This window comes from Notechis scutatus, chromosome 5 (assembly GCF_049901735.1).
Source record: "Notechis scutatus isolate UNSWTSFEM ecotype Mainland chromosome 5, rNotScu1.2, whole genome shotgun sequence".
Classification (NCBI taxonomy): Eukaryota; Metazoa; Chordata; class Lepidosauria; order Squamata; family Elapidae; genus Notechis; species Notechis scutatus.
In genome coordinates this window covers 115858016-115875850 of record NC_142013.1, presented here as the reverse complement: position 1 = coordinate 115875850, position 17835 = coordinate 115858016, and the positions used below count along the sequence as shown (strand labels likewise).

The window sequence follows — 17835 nt, the reverse complement described above, 5'->3', positions numbered from 1 at the left end:
GGTCCAGGGAAACCGCTCGGCCATAAAGAGACCCAAAGCAGAGGAGAGGCCAGAGGGGGCAGCTGGGACGCCGGGCCTGTCGGGCACCTGGCAGGCCGAGCTCCTTCAAGCGGCCGGGGAGCCGCCCGCTCGGCTCTTCTGCCGCCTCCCGTCCGCCTCCCGCTCCGGCCCGGCTTTTGCGCGGCGCCCGAGCGGCCCAGGCGCGCCTAGCCAAGGGGAGCCGGGACTCGCCCTCCTTCCGGCATGGCGGGGTCCGGGGCGCCGGGCGGGCGGCGGGTGGTGGTGGTGGGCGCGGGGGCGGCGGGGCTGGGGGCGGCGCAGCGGCTCCTCCAGGGCTCCCGGCGCTTCGCCCACCTGCGCCTGCTGGAAGCCTCGGGCCGCGCCGGGGACGCATCCGCAGCGCCCGCTTCGGTGAGTCGGGACGGAGGGCGGGCGGCGGGCGGCCCGGGCAGGCAGGCGGGAGAGGCAGCCGGGCAGGGAGGGCGGAGGCGGGCGGCCCCTTCATCCCTGCCTGCCCCCGGGGCTCCCCCCACGGACGAGACCGGGAACGCCCCCGCCCTTCCCGGGGAGGCGGACCCAGCCGGGGCGCTGCGGAGCCTGGCCTCCCGGGGGGTGGGGGTGGGGGTGGAGGGCAGCTTGGGTGACCGAGGGGCTCCCCCTTCCCCCAGGAAAGGGCGTGGTGGAGGTCGGGGCGCAGTGGATCCACGGCCCGTCCAAGGAGAACCCCGTCTTCCGGCTGGCCGCGGAGGCCGCCTTGCTGGACGACGATGCTCTGTCGGAGGAGAACCAGCAGGTGGAAGCGGGCGGGCACCCGGCGGGGCCCTTCGCCTGGTACTCCAGCCAGGGCCGGGAGCTGGACCCCGAGGTGGGGCGTTCCGCGGGCGCCTTCTTTGCGGGCCTCCTGGAGGAAGCGCGCGCCTTCGTGCACGTGGACCCACCGCCGGTGCCCAGCGTGGGAGAGTACCTGAGGGGCGCCGTCGGCCGGAAGGTGCGGGAGGCGGCGGGCGAGGAAGAGGCCCGGCGCCTCCAGCTGGCCGTCCTCCGCTCCTACTTCGACCTGGAGTGCTGCGTGAACGGCACCGACAGCCTGGACGAGCTGGCGCTGGGGGCCTTCGGAGAGTACGCCATGCTGCCCGGCCTGGACTGCACCTTCCCCAGGTGAGTCCTCCCCAGCCCTCGTTTTCAAACAGAAGGGAGGGAGACCCCGCTGTCACCTCCACCCCAAGTTTTCTCTACCTGTCCGGGAGACTCCGTGGCTCAGGGGTAGATTTGGGGCAAAGTGTGTGTGTGTGTGTGTGTGTGTGTGTGTGTGTGTGTGTGTGTGTGTTTCCCTCACCTGTCCTGGTGCTTCTCCTCCTTTATTACAGAGGGCATTTTGGATTATGAGCCTCCAATTTAATGACAGCAAATGGGCCCCAAAGTACATTTCAGGCTGCCCACTTGCTTGGCTTCTTTGTTCCTCCCAGCGGTTTCCAAGGCCTCACAGACCACATCATGGCCTCTCTGCCCGAAGGGATTGTGCTGTTTGAGAAGCCGGTGAAGACGATCCACTGGGGAAGGTCCCACGTGGAGGAGGGCTCCCCAGGCCGGCTCTTTGGGGTGCAGGTGGAATGTGAAGACGGAGAGAAGTTCTTGGCAGACCACGTCATCGTTACGGTGCCCTTAGGTAAATCTCGGTGGCCCTCAGCATTGGGGGAGGGTTGGGGGGCATTTGGGGTCAACATTTTCTGCACTAGGACACAACAGATTTACTTTTGCTACCTGGACAATCCGTGTGTGGCTGCCTGGTTAGCAAGCAGTCAGCTGGAGGCCACGGTAGAAGCAACCTGAAGAGGAAACCCTTGGGACACTCTTATTTTAGCTCTCGAATTTGACAGAGTCGAATTGTAGGATTACTTTTTTTACAGTTTTTTGTGTTTCTTGCCTCAAAATGGCAGGAACCAATGCCACCCATGTTAACTAAGAAAGATTCAGTAGACCACACATCACTTTGTTGCTTTATTAAAAAAAAAAAAAGAATTGTGTATAATTTGGTTTGCTTATAAAAGCATGTATAACATTGGAACATTTCTATTTAAACAATCATTATATATGTATTTGTTGAATTTACTTTAAAATGGCTGCATGCATACACATGTCTGGGTGCAGGTCTCAGGTTCTCTGTGTTTTCTCTGTGAAATCAGGCAACAAAGAAATGAACGTTGAAGCAGAAGCCACCGTCAGCACTAGAAATGGAAGTTGGTCCTCCATTTATCAAATGAGCTCCTCACTCCCTTTCTCTCTCTCTGTTAAATTAGAAGACGGAGAAAAAGAAGGCGGGCAAATCAAAATACTTATTTTTCCACAGAAAATAGTGTTAAGTCACTCTTAATTTTGGTATCTTCTCTGGCCTTCATAACCAATGAATCCTAAAACACTATCAGAGAAACTGGCAGCAGATCGTCATATTTCCTGGGCTTCAGCTCCTGTGTTGTTCTTGAATGTTTCCTCAAATAAGTTTATTCAATAAGGTTTGGAGGCATTTTCCTCAAATTCTGGCTTCCTGTTCTAATCGGGGCTCTATCATTCCCGTCTTTGTAGGTTTCCTCAAAGAACACCAGGAGTCCTTTTTTTGCCCGCCTCTCCCACCCCAGAAGCTGGAAGCAATAAGACGTTTGGGCTTTGGGACTGCCAATAAAATTATTTTGGAATTTGAGCAACCATTCTGGAAGCCGGACACTGAAATAATTGGGATGGTGTGGGAAAACGAGTCCCCTCTGGAGGAGCGTCCTGCTGATTGGAGAAATACCTGGTTCCAGAAGATTGCTGGCTACGTGGTTCTTGAGCCCCCTGAGAGGTGAGGGGGAGACGGGGGTTGGGGGGGCATTGAAGTGGGCTTCTCGGGAAGGAGGGAAGCTTCAATCATGCCCTGGTTCTCAAAGCAGAGGGGATACTGGGCTTGAAGCAGGAACAGTGAGTAAGTTACAGTACTCCGTAACCCATGATGATGTTCACAAGCTTGCAGAGTTGCTATCCATCTGCTGATGCTATGTTATCTTTACTATAGTTCTTACAACTCGGAGGAGAAATTGAATTTATTATTTATTATGAAATTTATTTGCCACCCACTAGTCAGGTGGAACTAAAAAAGCTACTTAGATGAGAAGCGAAATGTTTTCAAAGAAAGAAAAAATCCAAAAATCCAGTTTCCTTTTGGAAGAAGCACCTTCGGGACTTGCTTTGCATTATTTTTCTTCCTGTCTTTCAATTTACAGACATGGGCACATCCTTTGCGGCTTCATCGCTGGAAGAGAATCTGAATTTATGGAAACCCTGTCAGATTCCGAAGTTCTTACAACTTTGACTCAAGTATTTCGTAAAGCAACAGGTAGATGGTCTTTCTGGGCAAGCGCTGGATGATGTGTAGCCGTGCCTTATAGTATTACTGTTATTACCTATTAAATTATATGCCAGCCCTTTCACGGTTCGAGGCAACTCTGAGCAATAAGCGCACCAACGTGCCTACCGTCCCTGTCCTATTGTTTCTCTTATTCTTTTATTTTTCTTATATGTAACCATTTCATGTATTCACAACTATGTATACATTTATACTTACTATCTTGTAAACAATTGGCAAATCAAATAAATAAATAAATAAATAAATAAATAAATAAATAAACTACCTCAGGGTCCTGCTAGAAAGATGGGCCTAAATTTTCTACAGTCCTACCCAATTCGGGAGGGAGGAATGAAGCAAGTCCCGTCCATCCTGCCTTCCCTGAACATCGCGGTTTCCTAGTGGACTCTGTATTATCAAATTGGCCGAAAGGGTAAAGGTGTAATTGGAGAATGAATTCCAGGGTAGAAATTAAAATGTTGATTTGCTCTGTGTTTGTTTTGATTAGGAAATCCACAGCTGGCTCCTCCGAAGAATATACTGAGATCTAGATGGCATAGTGAACCTTACACCAGGGGGTCCTACAGTTACGTAGCTGTGGGAAGTTCTGGGGATGACATTGACTTGCTTGCTCAGCCCCTCCCTGAGGACCCCTCTGACTCCAAGGTAAGCAGGATGAGTCCAGAGCAGACTTTCTCCACTGTGGCCCTTTGAAGGTCTGTGGACTCCAAATGTTACGTTGATCCCCGAAAAGGGTTTTCATGGATAAAGAATTCATTAAAGAGTTTTATCCCGCCTTTATTTAAATAACTCCGGTATGGGGTATGTACCCAATACTCCTTCCTCCTCCCCTCTTCCCCCACAACAACATCCCTGTGAGGTGGGTTGTGCTGAGAAAGAACGACTGCCCCAAAGTCACCCAGCTGGCTTTGATACTTATGGTGGGACTAGAACTCCCACCTGGTCCCTAGCCCGGGGCCTTAACTACTACAGCGAGCTGGCTCTCTGCTTGAATTTGACAAGCCAATAAGTTGATTGGCTGATTATTCTTGTCAGTGTCAGGGCGGAGCATATTGTTCAACACACACGTACCATTTCTCCCTAAATAGAATTGGAATTATTAAATTGTAAATGAAATTGAGAAAGCAGACGTAACAACCCCAGAAGCACCAGGAAAACCATCAAATCTGTGTAGGGCTTCAGAAAGTAAAGCCAGGCTTTGGACTTCCTGCCCTGAAGCAGCTTTTGGTTTGGCAGGCATTCCAGTGGGGTATTTTGATTGATGGATAGCTGACATGCCCCAGGAATAACGTTTGCCCCTCCTCCTCAACAGGTCCTGCCCCAGCTTCTCTTTGCAGGAGAGGCCACCCATCGCTCCTTCTACTCCACCACCCACGGGGCCTTGCTGTCTGGCTGGAGAGAAGCAGACCGCCTCATCCATCTCTACGACTCGCTCGAGGCTCCGCGTGCGCAGCTGGAAGCTTGCGAGTGACACAACGGCAGCGCCTTTTTCTGTGCTACTTTTCTCACCAAAGATCAAGAAATGGTTAGGAGTTCTTTTAATTAGTCTGATCTTTGCTCCCGAGTTAATTACTAGGAGTACTTTTGTCCAAAGATATGACAACACTAATAATCCCCAACAGTGTGCACATTATCCTGTTTAAAAAACCTTCTGCTTATGTCGCTGTTTCTACCTCATCTGTTCCTAAAAGTCACCACCTACCATGGAAAATGAGCTGCCACGTTTAATAGTACTGGCTCAATATATACAAAGCATTAAGGCACAAATTAGGAAACTGTATTTTAACAAGCATGTTAAGCCATTGTGGGAATTATTTGGCTTTGACTTATTACATGAAATAACCTAGTCTGTTTGTAAACCTTGTTTGTAGCTTGGTCCATTATACCAAAAAAAAAAAACAAAATGTGATGATGCTATATGGATTTGCATTCTGCACGAACCCACCTACTGTCTTAAACATACTTTTTATAATCCTCGGAGAGCAAGGAAGCCTCTCCATCAGTTGTCTCCTCCTCCTGTGCTGAGCAATGCCCGTGTGTGTGTGTGTGTGTGTGTGTGTGTGTGTCTGTATTGCCTAGCCCACTGTATGAATCCAGTCTCCGCTTCTGGTGACTTCATGGAGGGTCCCTTCTGTCCCTCTTAGCCACAGGATGAAGCCAACTACTGGCTGCTGCATTCCGGGGTGCTTTTGGGGGCTCTTCTTCTCCTGGTGTTGACATGTCCTGCTGCTCTCACATCCAGATATTAAACCCCAGGCCTTCTGGATGTGTTCTTGCAACGGAATCTCTGCATAGACACACTTGCTGCCTTGGTGAACAAAAGAGACTCAGGGCATCGTCCACAGAGCTCCACTCTTCTTTCTCAATCAATGTAATCTCTTCTAGCAAAGTTGATTGAAAGAAAATAAATACTATAAAATGTGAATGTCTGAAATATGCTTTCGTTGCTTTCCCCAAAACTGTCACAGGGTTTGTATTTTATAAACCCTTTATAAACCAAACCCTTCTTTAGAAATTCTGGTTTTCAGAAACTCGTAAATTCTGGTTTTCAGAAACTTGTAATTCCAGTGGCCCGTGTGCCTCAGAAACCGTTTGTGGTGTAGGGAGTAAGATGGTGATACACAGGGGTGGGATCTGACCGGTGTAACTACCAGTTTGCTTTGTGCGCTTTGCGCGTGTGAATCCTCAGCTTGCTGCCTGGACAGCTGAGCCAGCGCTGCATGCAGGAGCGCAGCATTTGAAAAGCCACTTTCCCCCCACAGCTGTGCGTGGTTGGTCAGGTAAGAGCCCAAGTGGGCCAAACAGCAGCAAACACAGAACCGGTTTGGTGTCTGCTGCTCTTCAGAGCTACCAGTTCTACAGAACCAGGCAGAACCAGTAGCATCCCACTCCTGGTGACACATGCTCATTAATCACTTTTAATATTTTATGACACCATCATTGCTGAGTTAATCTTACAACAGTGATAATAAAATCATTGTCCACTCAGACTTATAAATATGCAGGGAGAAAAGTATTTTTATGCAAGGCTCAGATTCTTGAATAAAGCTTAAGAGCATATTTTATAGAGCATATTATTCTCATATACGGAAAAATGAGAATCTTCTTGTGTTATTCCCCATCGCTCCTTTGGCAGGGCAAAAGGTCTTCGGGCAAGTCTCCAATGATGGAGATGCGCCTTAAATATTTGCCCTATCGCTTTCTCACATTTCTTAGCCTAACCCACAGCTGTATTCACAAGACACCTGAAGTGAAGGGAAGCATTTTTGTTTGTTTTGTGCAAACCCAGCCCACATAGTGTGATCTGTGAATCCAGGAAGTTGGGTTTTCTCTTACTCAGCTAAACTAACCTGGCTCAAGTGCACAGTGTGAATATAGTCAGAATTAACGCAACAGAGAAAAAACAAACCCTCCACCTGGTGATTTCAGGAAGCTTTCACGATGATCACAGCCCCTTACATCTCAAAAAACCCACAACCCCAGCGTGGATACAGTACCAACACCGTCAGAGCGTGGCTGGGAATTGACCTGGGAAATGACGATGAAGTTAACCCAGCAAATAGTACCAACGTGGCCTGTGGTGAGTAAAGCCAGCCATGCTCCCCGTCTTTTAATAAGAGCTGCACATCTGGGAGCCTGAAGGTGGATGCTGGGCCTTTCGGGTCAAGTCCCCTGCGCTGGCCGGCGGCCCAAGAGCAGCTAATACCAGTTGGTGCAGCAGATGAGGAACCTGGCGTCCTCCAGCGGGGCCAGGAGCCAGGCCTGGCAGTAGCTCTTGGGGTGACCGGCCTCCTCGGCAGGCGCGGGTGGCAGCTGCCCAGGGTTGCAGTCGGCATCTTCCGGGATGGGCGGCTCCTCTTCCTCCTCCTGATGGGCCTGGGCAGGATCCCGCTCAGCTGCTGCCAAGGGCTGTCCGGGGTGGTCGGAGGGGCTCATGGCCAGGGCCTGCAGGGGGGAGGGAGAGGAGAGCATCCCACGGGGGGGTGGTCAACCCCAAAGGCCACCCTGCCAGTCTCCCAACGGGACACCAGCGATGGACGGACGATAGACAGGCAATGGGATAGACAGGCAACTCAAGGGGGGGGACCCTCCTCCCTCCCCCTCTTCTCCCCCCATTAGCAACCCTGCCAGAGGGGGCTGGGCTGGGAGACATGCGGAGTCCCCCGAGCTCATCCAGCTGCTCCCGTGCCCCTGCTCCTGCCGCTCAAGGGCAAGGGAAGGCCGGGCCAGCCAGCCTCTCCGCGAAGGCCGGGGTCGTGGGGACGGGACCCGGGAGAGCCGCCTCACCTCCTCCGCCCCGGAGGGCTCCTTCTCCGCGCCTTCGGGCTCCAGGGCTGCCCCGCGGCCCCCCCGCCGCCTCCCGCTGCCCGCCCCCAGGGCGACTGGGCGCCGGTCACGCCCTCCCCGTCGTGACGTCACAAGCGCCCCTCCTCCGGCGGGGCGAGTCCGCAGACGTCATCGGGGTGCGGCCGCGGGGGCCTCGCTCTCGTCATCCGAGCGCGCCGCCTCCACAGGATCGGCGGCCTCCGAGGTCCCCGAGCGGCGCGGGATGCGGCTGGCGGGGCCGCTGCGGGCGGCGGCTGGCGCGGGCGGCTGGCGGGAGCGCTTCGAGTGCGGCGGCCGCGACGTGGCGCGCTGGTTCCCCGGGCACATGGCTCGAGGCACGGCCGGGGAGAGGGGCGGGCGGGCGGGCGGGCGGGCGAGTGAGGGGCCTCCGCCGGGCCGGGCGGCGGTTGCAACGGCGCCTCTTTCCTCCCGCAGGGCTGAAGGACATGAGGAGGACCCTGCGCGACGTGGACGGCCTGCTGGAGGTGCACGATGCCCGCATATCCTTCCGCCGGGCCCCGCGGCGCTGGCTTTGCCTTCGCCTCTGCCTCGGGCATCCCAGGGAACAGAGCCGGGGTTCAGCCGTCCGTCCTGGGTGGTATCAGGGCTCCTGCCTTTGCGGTTGGACTAGTCCAGGGGTCTCCAACCTTGGCAACTTGAAGACTTGTGGACTTCAACTCCCAGAATTCCTCAGCCAGAATTCCTCAGCCAGAGGAATTCTGGGAGTTGAAGTCCACAAGTCTTCAAGTTGCCAAGGTTGGAGACCCCTGGACTAGGGGACCTCCCAGGCCCCTCCCAGCCCTAGGATCCCCACCTGGGGTGCGTGGAAGTGTCTGGCTGAGGGGATGCAGAGGACATCCGGGATCTGCAAGTGACCGGCCTCTTCTCCCCCCTCCCCTTGCTGGCCCGGCTGTGTGGGAGACCACAAGGCTTGTTTCTGCCATAGTTTGGGGCTCTTCCTCCTCTAAGGGGAACCCGGATCAATCAGTGATCGGTCTAAAAGAGATCCCTGCAGGGATTGAGGGGCCCTGCAACCCAAAGCACCCACCAGGTGGATCCTGAACACGGACCGTTCCCGCTCTCTTGAACACCAGCTCCCTCCAGGCCGCGCTGTGGTTGCAGACCCTCTGGGGGCTTCCTGTGTTGGAGGCGGGCAGGGGGCCTTCTCTGGTTGCTCTGTCTGCAAGCGAGACCAGCCCCATACATCCTCAGATGCTATGATGGATTGTACTGTCTCTCAGCTGAAGAGCAGCCACCAAACCTGGCAAGGAGGCACCAAGGGCGGTTCCGCCATTGGAGACCAACCAGCCTGAGCCAAGCAGATTGCATTCCCTTCCTGCATCATCTCAGCCTGCCTCTTCCAGATACCCTGGATTGTCCACGTGGGATACTTTGCGGCACCAAAACATCCCTTCTCTTCCAGAACCCTTGGGCTGCCTCAGCAGCCGGGTGGCCGTGAGGTAGAAGCCAGGGCTTGTTCTCGGTAAACAATAGGTAGCCCTCCTTACTGCTGGGAAAGGAAAGTGTAGCTCTGACCTCCAGCCCTTTGCTTTTAGACACCAGTTGCCCCTTTTTCACGGCTTTTTATGTTAGTGAGGCAGGATATACCTTCATGGGATCCATGCTGATTTTCTTCAAAGAAAATGTGTTCTTCAGTAGGATGGCAATAGTTGCTTCCTTCCATTGGCTTCGCTCCCATTTCCACCACTTTCTTTAGAACAGACATTAAGCTGGCCAGCCTATAATTTCCTCTGTGCTTCTCCTTCCCCAGTTTTGATTTTGAGAATGGTAGGAGTTGGGCTCCTGTGCTGCCTTCACCTACCACGTGGTTTTCCATTTTAAGTGCAGACTTCATGGTTCAGGTAATAAACCTGTGCTTCCCGTTGTGCATCTGGATTGTGGGTCTTTGTTTCCTTAGCACTTGCACATTCCGCTTTCCGGGCGGAATCCCGTCTTGCAGGAGGTCCTGGGGATCCGTCCACATTTGCTGGTGTTGAATAAAATGGATTTGGCAGATCTGACCCACAAGTCAGTGAGTAGAACCTTCTCAGTTTTTCCTCTTCCATAGACTGCAGGCTGAACCGGAGTTTGGAAAAGTGTCCAAGTGAGGATATGTAGGATGGGAAATAGGTCTTCTAGCTTGGATTGCTTGTTAGAATGTTGGGCCTGTCAAACAATTCATGCTAACTTTACAGTAGGGAACCTGAACTCTCGCTGTTGTTATTTTGTGTCTGATTTCAGTTCTGCTTTAGCCTGTTCGATAACACCTGGCTTCTTCATCAGACTCTTGCCTTATTGATTACTTTATTGATTAATCAACCTCTTGCCTTACTAATATATTTAATTAGGCTGGGTGACTATAAAGAATCTAAATTATAGTAACAACTATAATTTATCAGGGGTTTTCAATTCAGTGTATATAGAATGTGAATGATGTGTGTGTTTATTTTCATACTCATAATATAAACTGAAGATGGTATTTAATTTCGTTGTACAAGGTGCAATGACAATAAAGTAAAGTAAACTAAACCAAACAACACTAATACTTCCTATGACTCTCTTTGATATGCTTTTAGAGGATTCTGGAACTTTTGGAACAACAAGGTTTGAAGCAAGTTGTCTTCACCGATTGCTTAACAGATGAAAATGTTAAGAAGGTAAAATTCCAATGTACAAAATTATATTCTAGTACGATGAGACTGGATGATGAGAGTTCTGTGTTCTAGAGCCCATCTTCCTACTCACTGAAGGATAAAGCAAAGCAGTTGGTACAAAGGAGTCATGGCATTGGCAGCCTTGTACCTTTCTTAAATGAGTGAATAATTCACCTTGGCTCTAACCAGTTTTATCTTGTGGAAGAGCTGCGGGGGTGGGGGAGATAAGTAGGCATATGGCGCCTTAGTTCCTAAGGACAAAACACACCTGCGGTTCCATGGAGTCTCTCTTTTCTTGTAGCTTATTCCCATTCTCACGGGACTGATCAAAAACAGTCAGCGTTATCAGAGGGCAGAGGTGAGTTGAAACTGGACATTTTGGAGAACAAAAACATTGCTGTGCTTTTCCTTCACATTTAAATAACCACTTGGTTAATAACAGAAAGGGCCATCCTGCTCTTTCCTGTGTTAAAGTTCCTGATATGTGGAATGGGTTCATTTTTAGTGGGATTGATTAGCCTCCATTAGATCCGCCCCCTGTGCGTGTGTGTGTGTGCGCATACCTGTGCATCTTCATGTCAGTCTTGGTGACCACACTGGATGAGTCCCTGCTGCTTCCTTGGCAAGGTCCTTCAGAGGAGGTTGGCCATTGCCTCCTTCCCAGGGCGGGGAGAATGTGAGTGGGCCAAGTTCACCCGGCTACCTTTGGGCCTAAGGTGGGATTCGAACTCCCAGTCTTCTGGTTTCTAGCCTGATGCCTTAACCACTCTGCCAGTTTTATAACTCTAGAGAACAAACCTAACCTGAAGATCACTTTATTCAGGATGATGCTTGTCCTGTCAGAAGGTCTTGATGGTGGTCCTTTACTTTTCTCCCTAAAATTAAATGAAATGGCAAATAATTGCCTGGACAAAGACCATCATGAATCAGGGCAGACTTTCTTTAAGAGAGGACCCATCCTAGGGGTGTGTTTGTGTGTGCCTGTGTGTGCATGTGCATGCTTGTGTGTGTGTATACTCCTATTAACAGGTTCCTCCGAGACCTAGGTTTTACAAGGTTAACGAATAATTGAGCGTTTTCCCGCATTATGCTCCAAAAGGTGAGCCCCTTTGGCTTCCATCTTTTCCAGCACCTGGAAATGTCTCTCTTTGAAATGCAGATGTTCCTGCCCAACAGATGTTCAGAGCAGCGGAGTGGGCTTTTGTAGGTTGCCCCTCTCCAGCCTTATACACATCTCAACAGAGAGGAGAAATGTTTCCTGGGGGTTGGTACAGGCCCAGGTTTCAGCCATCCTTGGCCTGGAGTTAATGGGATCCTGGATATTGGGAAGGATGTTTCCATGTATGTCCGTCTCGAGAAAACTGTCAAAATCTTTCTTCTCTTCCCTGCTTGCGCCAAGCGTGTTTTCACGGTTACTCTCAACTGTTTCTGATTGGTTCCAGAATGTGGATAGCAACATCATGGTGATAGGTGTGCCGAATGTGGGGAAATCCTCAATCATCAATTCGCTGAGAAGGCTGCACCTCAGGAAAGGTATTTGCTGCTGCTTCCATTCAGACAAATTGATGCATTTAACACAGAGCATTCAGTAGAATCGGTGCACAAGGAGGAAAGTTGTGAGCGTGGCTACAATCCTGAAATCATGGTGGTCTGGTTCTGGCTTTGCAGAATGTTTCCCATTGGTGGATTAGTGATCAGTTCTTTCGAAATGGAAAAGCCCAGCTAAGCAAGTTCTTGGAAGCCAAGGAAAGAGGGGTTGGAGTGCTTGAGTTTTCCAGAACTCTGTCCAGCAATAGTGGAAACGGGGTTGACAGAGTTAAACGTGGGGATGGGACTTCCCTGCTCGGTTGCCAGAAAAGGAGCCAAGATTTGCTTCTTAGGGTTGTGGTCGGTTAATGGCAAAGGGACCCTTAGTTCCTCAGACAGTGGCGGCCTGACAAGCCAAGCGCTGCCGTCTTCTTCCATTGCACATCAGTGTGTTTCTCCTTTCTTCCTTTCCCTGCGACCAAGGAAAAGCAGCGCCGGTTGGAGCGGCGCCAGGTGTAACCAGAGCGGTTCTCACCAAGATCCAGGTAATCCAAGAGTTCGATGCGCCAAAGGGGACCGAGGGCACAGAATTGGGCTCTTATTTGAAATGTTGGTTCTTAAGTAGTGGACCCCTGACTCGAGGGGAAGGTAGGGGCTGCCCGAGAGAGCCGGTCCTTCCCAACAGAGCTCGGTCGGTGCCTCCTGTTCCTCACCCCATCTTCTCCCTTGCGACGGACTGATAACGGGGTGGATCTTCTTAGCCGAGCGGCTTCCTGCTGCGTTCTCATTCGAGGGAACTCCCTGGGAGGGGTAATGGGGATTAATAACGGGGCGTAGCCCAACACCCGAGGACCTAGAGGTGCATGTCCATGTCATTCTAAGATTAAATTGAGCTCTGTTTCAGGCTTTCATGGAAATAAGGAATGGCCACCAAATCTAGTAACCAATTTCTGCATTATAACAGGCTTTAAAGCAGTGTGTCTCAAACGGTGGTGCCTTGTTTCCCGAGAGCCCTTTTGATGCAGGGCTTAAAGGTTCTAGACGCTGAGAGTTTAATCCTGTCTTAGGCATAAAAGTTGGTTGAGCAACCTTGATGTTGACACTCGTGGTGGGTAACCGAAGAAAATGTAAAACCAGTTGAGGTCTCCCATCAGCTCTTCGGCAGGTCGGAAACCGTCATGCCCTGTAATTCTCTGTGGCAGTTTTTGAGACTGTAAAAAGACTGAATCTGATTCCTTCCGATTCCAGGTGTCTGAAAAGCCCCTCGTGTACTTACTGGATACTCCTGGGGTGCTGTCTCCCCAAATCAAGTCCGTCGAGACAGGGCTGAAGCTGGCACTGTGTGGTGAGAGGACTCGGAGTGGTCTTACGATGTGGGGCACATGGCTGTACGCCGATGGGCCCCCCCGTTTTGGAGGTGGCTAGTAGACCAGTACAAGATCTCACCTCCACCTCATCTGTGCGTGGGGTATTTTTAGCCATTTTGACATCAAGGTTTTTGCTTTCAGTGCCTGATGTTTTAGGGGTTTTAATCCTCTAATTGTTTTATTCTGTTATTTAGAGGGGTCCCCAACTCGCCGGGAACACCTACCGGGCCGGTTGCTGGGCCCTCTTTTGGTAAAGCAGGGGCGCCGCTTCGTGTTTGGGCCCCCCGCCTTTTCCTGCAAAATCCCGATGATGTCCGGGTGTTTTACATAAAAGGCCCGCTCGGAACGCCAAAGGTGGGGCCCTGAAGTATTGCCCAGAGTTGCTTGGTAGAGAGTTGGGTATCGTACACATTTAATAAATAGATGAGATTAAGGACTTGGATCAGATTCAAGAGATTTAGATTCGAGTTCGCCCTCAACCACGAAGCCTCATTGGCTGATGTTGGGTTGGTCAATCTCCCTCCTTCCCACCACCCATCCCCCTCCGCCAGATCGTACCGAAGATCCAAGGAAGGAAGATCCCCCTGGAATCTTCCCTTGGAGGAGAGGCAGGCCAGGCGAGCGGCAGGGCTGGTGGGCGAGGGAGCCCCCGGGCCCTGCAATCGCTCTGCCTTGCCAAGGAAGAAGGCCAGTTGGCAACCGCTTTGCCCAGCTCTCTTGCCTTGGCTTCTCTGTCCCCGGAGCTCCTCATCTGCTCCTTCGTGTGGCCTGACCCGTCCTTGTGTGAAACCTACTAGTGGAGGGCGGCATTTGCTCTTTTCACAGCCTCGAGAGTCCAATTTCTGCAGTCGGTAGAGATTCTCTGCCCTCCGGGTCCTGGTTGTCCCAAAGGGGCTTTTTCAGGAGGCAACTGGACCTTCTGGTTTTTTTTCTTTGAAGGCGTTTCGCTTCTCATCCAAGACGCTTCTTCAGCTCTGAGTGGAATCCCTCCATTCCCCTCCATCCAGTCTGAGCTGAAGAAGCGTCTTGGATGAGAAGCGAAACGCCTTCAAAAGGAGAAACAAGGGAGCCCAGGTGCCTTTTGGGGAAAAAAGCCCCTTTGGGAGAATTCCTGCAGGGCTTGTCTAAGGTCTGTGGAGTTCAGGTGGGTTGCATCCACCTGATTTTCCGGCTCTGCCGCTCTACGCCTGGAGCTGCCTGGGCCGCCGTCCTGGTGCCAGGCTCTGCCAGCAGGTGACAGTCTCTTTCTACCTTTCCCTCTCCTGCTGCGACTGCCTGCCTGCCCGTTCTTCCTTTTTGCCTCAGGAGCAATTCTCGATCACCTGGTGGGGGTGGAGGTCATTGCTGACTACCTGCTGTATGTGCTGAACCAGCAGCAGCAGTTCAGGTGAGGGGGGCCCTGGGCTTCGGGGGGGCAGGGGGACCCTCCATAAGCCTCAGGCAATTTTCTCCCCCTACCCCCCCGCCCAATTCTGCAGTTACGTGGAGCGTTACGGGCTGAGTGGCCCCTGCGATGAGGTGGGGAGTGTCCTCAAAAGCATAGCACGGCACCTGGGCAAGGTGCAAAAAGTCCAGGTCCTGACTGGCACAGGTGAGTCCTTGCCCTCTTGACACCAGGAAGGTCTGTGCACACAGGTGGCCTGGGGAGGAAAAGGGGCTCCTGGCCGGAGGGGCAGGTTGCCCGAGCGGCTGAGGGCAGAGCCCAGGGAGGGAGGCTCAGCTTTAGCAGGCCAGGTGGCCCCGAGTCCCACGTTGTTGTTGCCACCCTTTCCCTTTGGGGAGCAAAGGCCACCTGGGCTGAGCTGCGAGTCTCTTCCTCCTTTCGACAGGGAACGTGAAGGTGGCGGTCCCCAATTACAACGCCGCAGCCTGTGAATTCATCTACACCTTCCGCAAAGGCCTTCTGGGCAAGGTAATGCTGGACCAGGGGGGCGAGATCCTCGACTGACCTTTCCCTGGGGCCGCCTTCCGGGAAGTTCCAAGGACCGAGCAGCAGGTAGGAGCCACACCGTGTGCTTAAGAAAGATTTGGGCCGGTGGGAGTTTGCCAACCCCTCCGGGTGGGTGGAGAGATGACAGATAAACCGAGGGTAGATGGATAGAAGGACAGGCCACCCGCTCGGCTGCTCTGCAAAGACCTTGGCTTCCTTCGGAAGCTCCGCTGGGCTGGCTATGACAGCTGGTCCTTTTTGGGGGGCAGGGGGTTCATGCAAACTCCCCCAGGGAAGCCTCCTTTTTATCACTCATCCTAGATCGTTTCCTACCTCCAGGGGATCGCACCCGCTTGTCTCGGATGGCAAAGCAACAGCTGGAGGGAGCTACTGTTTACCTCCCGTTTAAAAAGAGCTCTGCAGGCGGATTGCATCGCTTCGGGGTCTCTTCAAGCCACATAAGCCCAAACGCTGCTATGGAAAGATGAAATTAATACATTGGGGCAAGTTAAACTATTGCCACCCCATGTTTTGCAACAGAGGCTTCCCTTTCTGGATACCCTATGAATAAACAATTTTGAGATTGCTTTTCCACTGGTATTGCACCAACTTCCCTCCTGCCAAGGAAGAAAGGACAGTATGACCCCATCAAGGATGCAGAAGACACAGAGGATAAAAGCAAGAGTAAAACGAAGGTGTGAACTGACTTATGAAGGAGAGAAGCAACTTTAGAACTAAGGAGGAATTTCCTGACCGTTGGAACCATCAACCAGTGGAACCTGGTTGCCTCCAGAAGTTGTGGCTGCGCCAGCACTGGAGGCTTTCAAGAAGAGATCGGGCAGCCCTTTGTCTGGAGTGGTAGAGGTCGCCTGCCTGAGCAAGGGGCTGGACTAGAAGACCTCCCGGGTCCCTTCCAGCTCTGTTCTGTTCTGGTTTCCAAATTGAAGCCATTTTGATCTCTGATAAAGTCTTAATTTGTATCAAGTCAGCTTTCTGGTTGTCTTTTTGCAAGACAGAGTCCTCTAATCAACAGTGAAATATTGTAAAGGTGGCATAAAACAGATGCTGACATTCATCTCGTGATACTTTTCCTGTCCACATCTACAAAATGTACAAATGCAAAAAGGAAAAAAATTCAAAATATCGGGAGAAGCGGTTGCTGACGTCCCACCCCAAGATCTTCCCTCGGAGTTGGAGTCCAAGTTGAGCCAGGCCGATTTCCTCTGCCAAGAGCAAGGCAGGTGCTTCACGATGCTCTCCTGCGCAGGCTTCTCCCTCCGCACCGTTGTCGGGGGAACCGGGTGCAGAGGTCCCTGGGCTTCTTCTGAGGAGAGGAGTGCAGGGGAGCCAAAAAACCCAAGGCCCCTTGGCTCCCGCCCCCCACTGCGGCCATAAAGGGGCTTTTCCCCCAAAAGGCAGCGGGACTTTCTTGGTTTTTTTCCTTGAGGACGTTTCACTTCTCATGCAAGAAGCTTCTTAAGTTCTGGAGTTCTGAACTGAAGAAGCTTCTTGGATGAGAAGCGAAACGCCTTCAAGGGGGACAAAAACAAGAAAGTCCCGTTGGCTTTTTTTGGGGGGGAAGCCCCTTTGGGACAACCACGACCTTGGTGACCGAGAGTCTCCACTGACATCCAAGGGCCGTGGTGGACCGAGGGGTCCCTGGCCGAGGATTGTGAAGAGCAGCTGGGCCTCCTCCCTGATCCGAAGCGGAAGTCACGGCCGGAGCGCAGAAGGGCTGCCCCATCGCAATGGCCAGCCCCTTCTGCATCTGCAGGGAGGGGTCAGAAGCTGACATACAGAAGGTGCATACGGACACACGGACACACCACCTGGTGCATTTGCCGTAACGCCCCCCCCCCCCCTTCACCTGCTCACCGCTGGAAGCAGAACCTGCGCATTTCCCCCCCAGAGCCTCACAGTCCAAACTACCACACGCGCACCAGGGGATTGTCATGACTTTTATTAAATGTTCACCAGCAGGTCAACCAGAACATCAGGATCTGTTCCGAGTTCTGTTTGCACCCGGACATCATACAGGTATGAAATGTATGAAAATGTTTTTTTCTTAAAACGGGCTGGAGTTGATAAATAAGGTGAATCAGGGCAAAAGTCCACTTGGAGCAGCAACGCCTGTGGCCCGGATCCGTTCAGCTGCATCGGGGAACCGTTCCCAGCCAGGGAAAGCTGCCTTTTCTCTCACTCACTGAAGACGCGTCTCTTGTACGTCATGCAAAATTCACGGCCATCGAGTCTTTAACAGCTCTACAAATTTGTCTAATCCGTTTTATAATCTTCTCAAGAGCCCCCATAATATGTGAGGGCAGCAAATGTCATCTTAACCGCACAAAGCTGTTTATGGGGCCCGAATCTCCCTGCTGAATTTCTGAAAGCGCTGGCAGGTTTCCCAAACCATCCGGTGGTTGGGCTGAAGGGAGATGGCCGACCCAATTAGCTGTTTCCCCAAAAGGATTTTTTACTGGCCTTTGAGGGCAGAAATCTCCCGGCCAAAAGGAGAATAAGACATTTTCAGCCTCCCCCGGCTGTTTGCAAGGGCATTTGAGAAGATTTTCCACAGGAAATAAAATCACATTCACAACAACGAGGACAACGACAAACGAGCCTGTCCAGCTCCGC

General features: G+C 52.2%; 3 protein-coding genes across 3 annotated transcripts; 2 read left to right on the top strand and 1 right to left on the bottom strand.

Moving 5' to 3' along the window:
- Window positions 1-150: 150 nt before the first annotated feature.
- PAOX (polyamine oxidase) lies at window positions 151-5822 on the top strand. The gene is given in 8 exon segments (XM_026687207.2): window positions 151-382; window positions 385-411; window positions 669-1158; window positions 1467-1666; window positions 2581-2836; window positions 3255-3367; window positions 3885-4042; window positions 4710-5822. Coding segments are annotated over 8 exon segments (1542 nt in total). The 5' UTR covers window positions 151-243; the 3' UTR covers window positions 4869-5822.
- A 1155-nt stretch (window positions 5823-6977) lies between these two features.
- Window positions 6978-7845, bottom strand: MMP24OS (MMP24 opposite strand). The gene is made up of 2 exons (XM_026687215.2): window positions 7685-7845; window positions 6978-7342 (listed from the first exon to the last, which is right to left on the bottom strand). The coding sequence occupies exon 2, from the start codon at window positions 7331-7333 to the stop codon at window positions 7097-7099; it is 237 nt and encodes a 78-aa protein (XP_026543000.1). The 5' UTR covers window positions 7334-7342; window positions 7685-7845; the 3' UTR covers window positions 6978-7096.
- Window positions 7846-7850: 5 nt separating this feature from the next.
- MTG1 (mitochondrial ribosome associated GTPase 1) lies at window positions 7851-16185 on the top strand. The gene is made up of 11 exons (XM_087967660.1): window positions 7851-8058; window positions 8159-8223; window positions 9651-9755; window positions 10300-10380; window positions 10679-10735; window positions 11820-11910; window positions 12388-12449; window positions 13153-13249; window positions 14577-14658; window positions 14750-14862; window positions 15101-16185. Exons 1-11 carry the CDS (start codon window positions 7947-7949, stop codon window positions 15217-15219), a joined length of 984 nt encoding a protein of 327 aa, XP_087823786.1. The 5' UTR covers window positions 7851-7946; the 3' UTR covers window positions 15220-16185.
- The last annotated feature ends 1650 nt before the right edge of the window (window positions 16186-17835 follow it).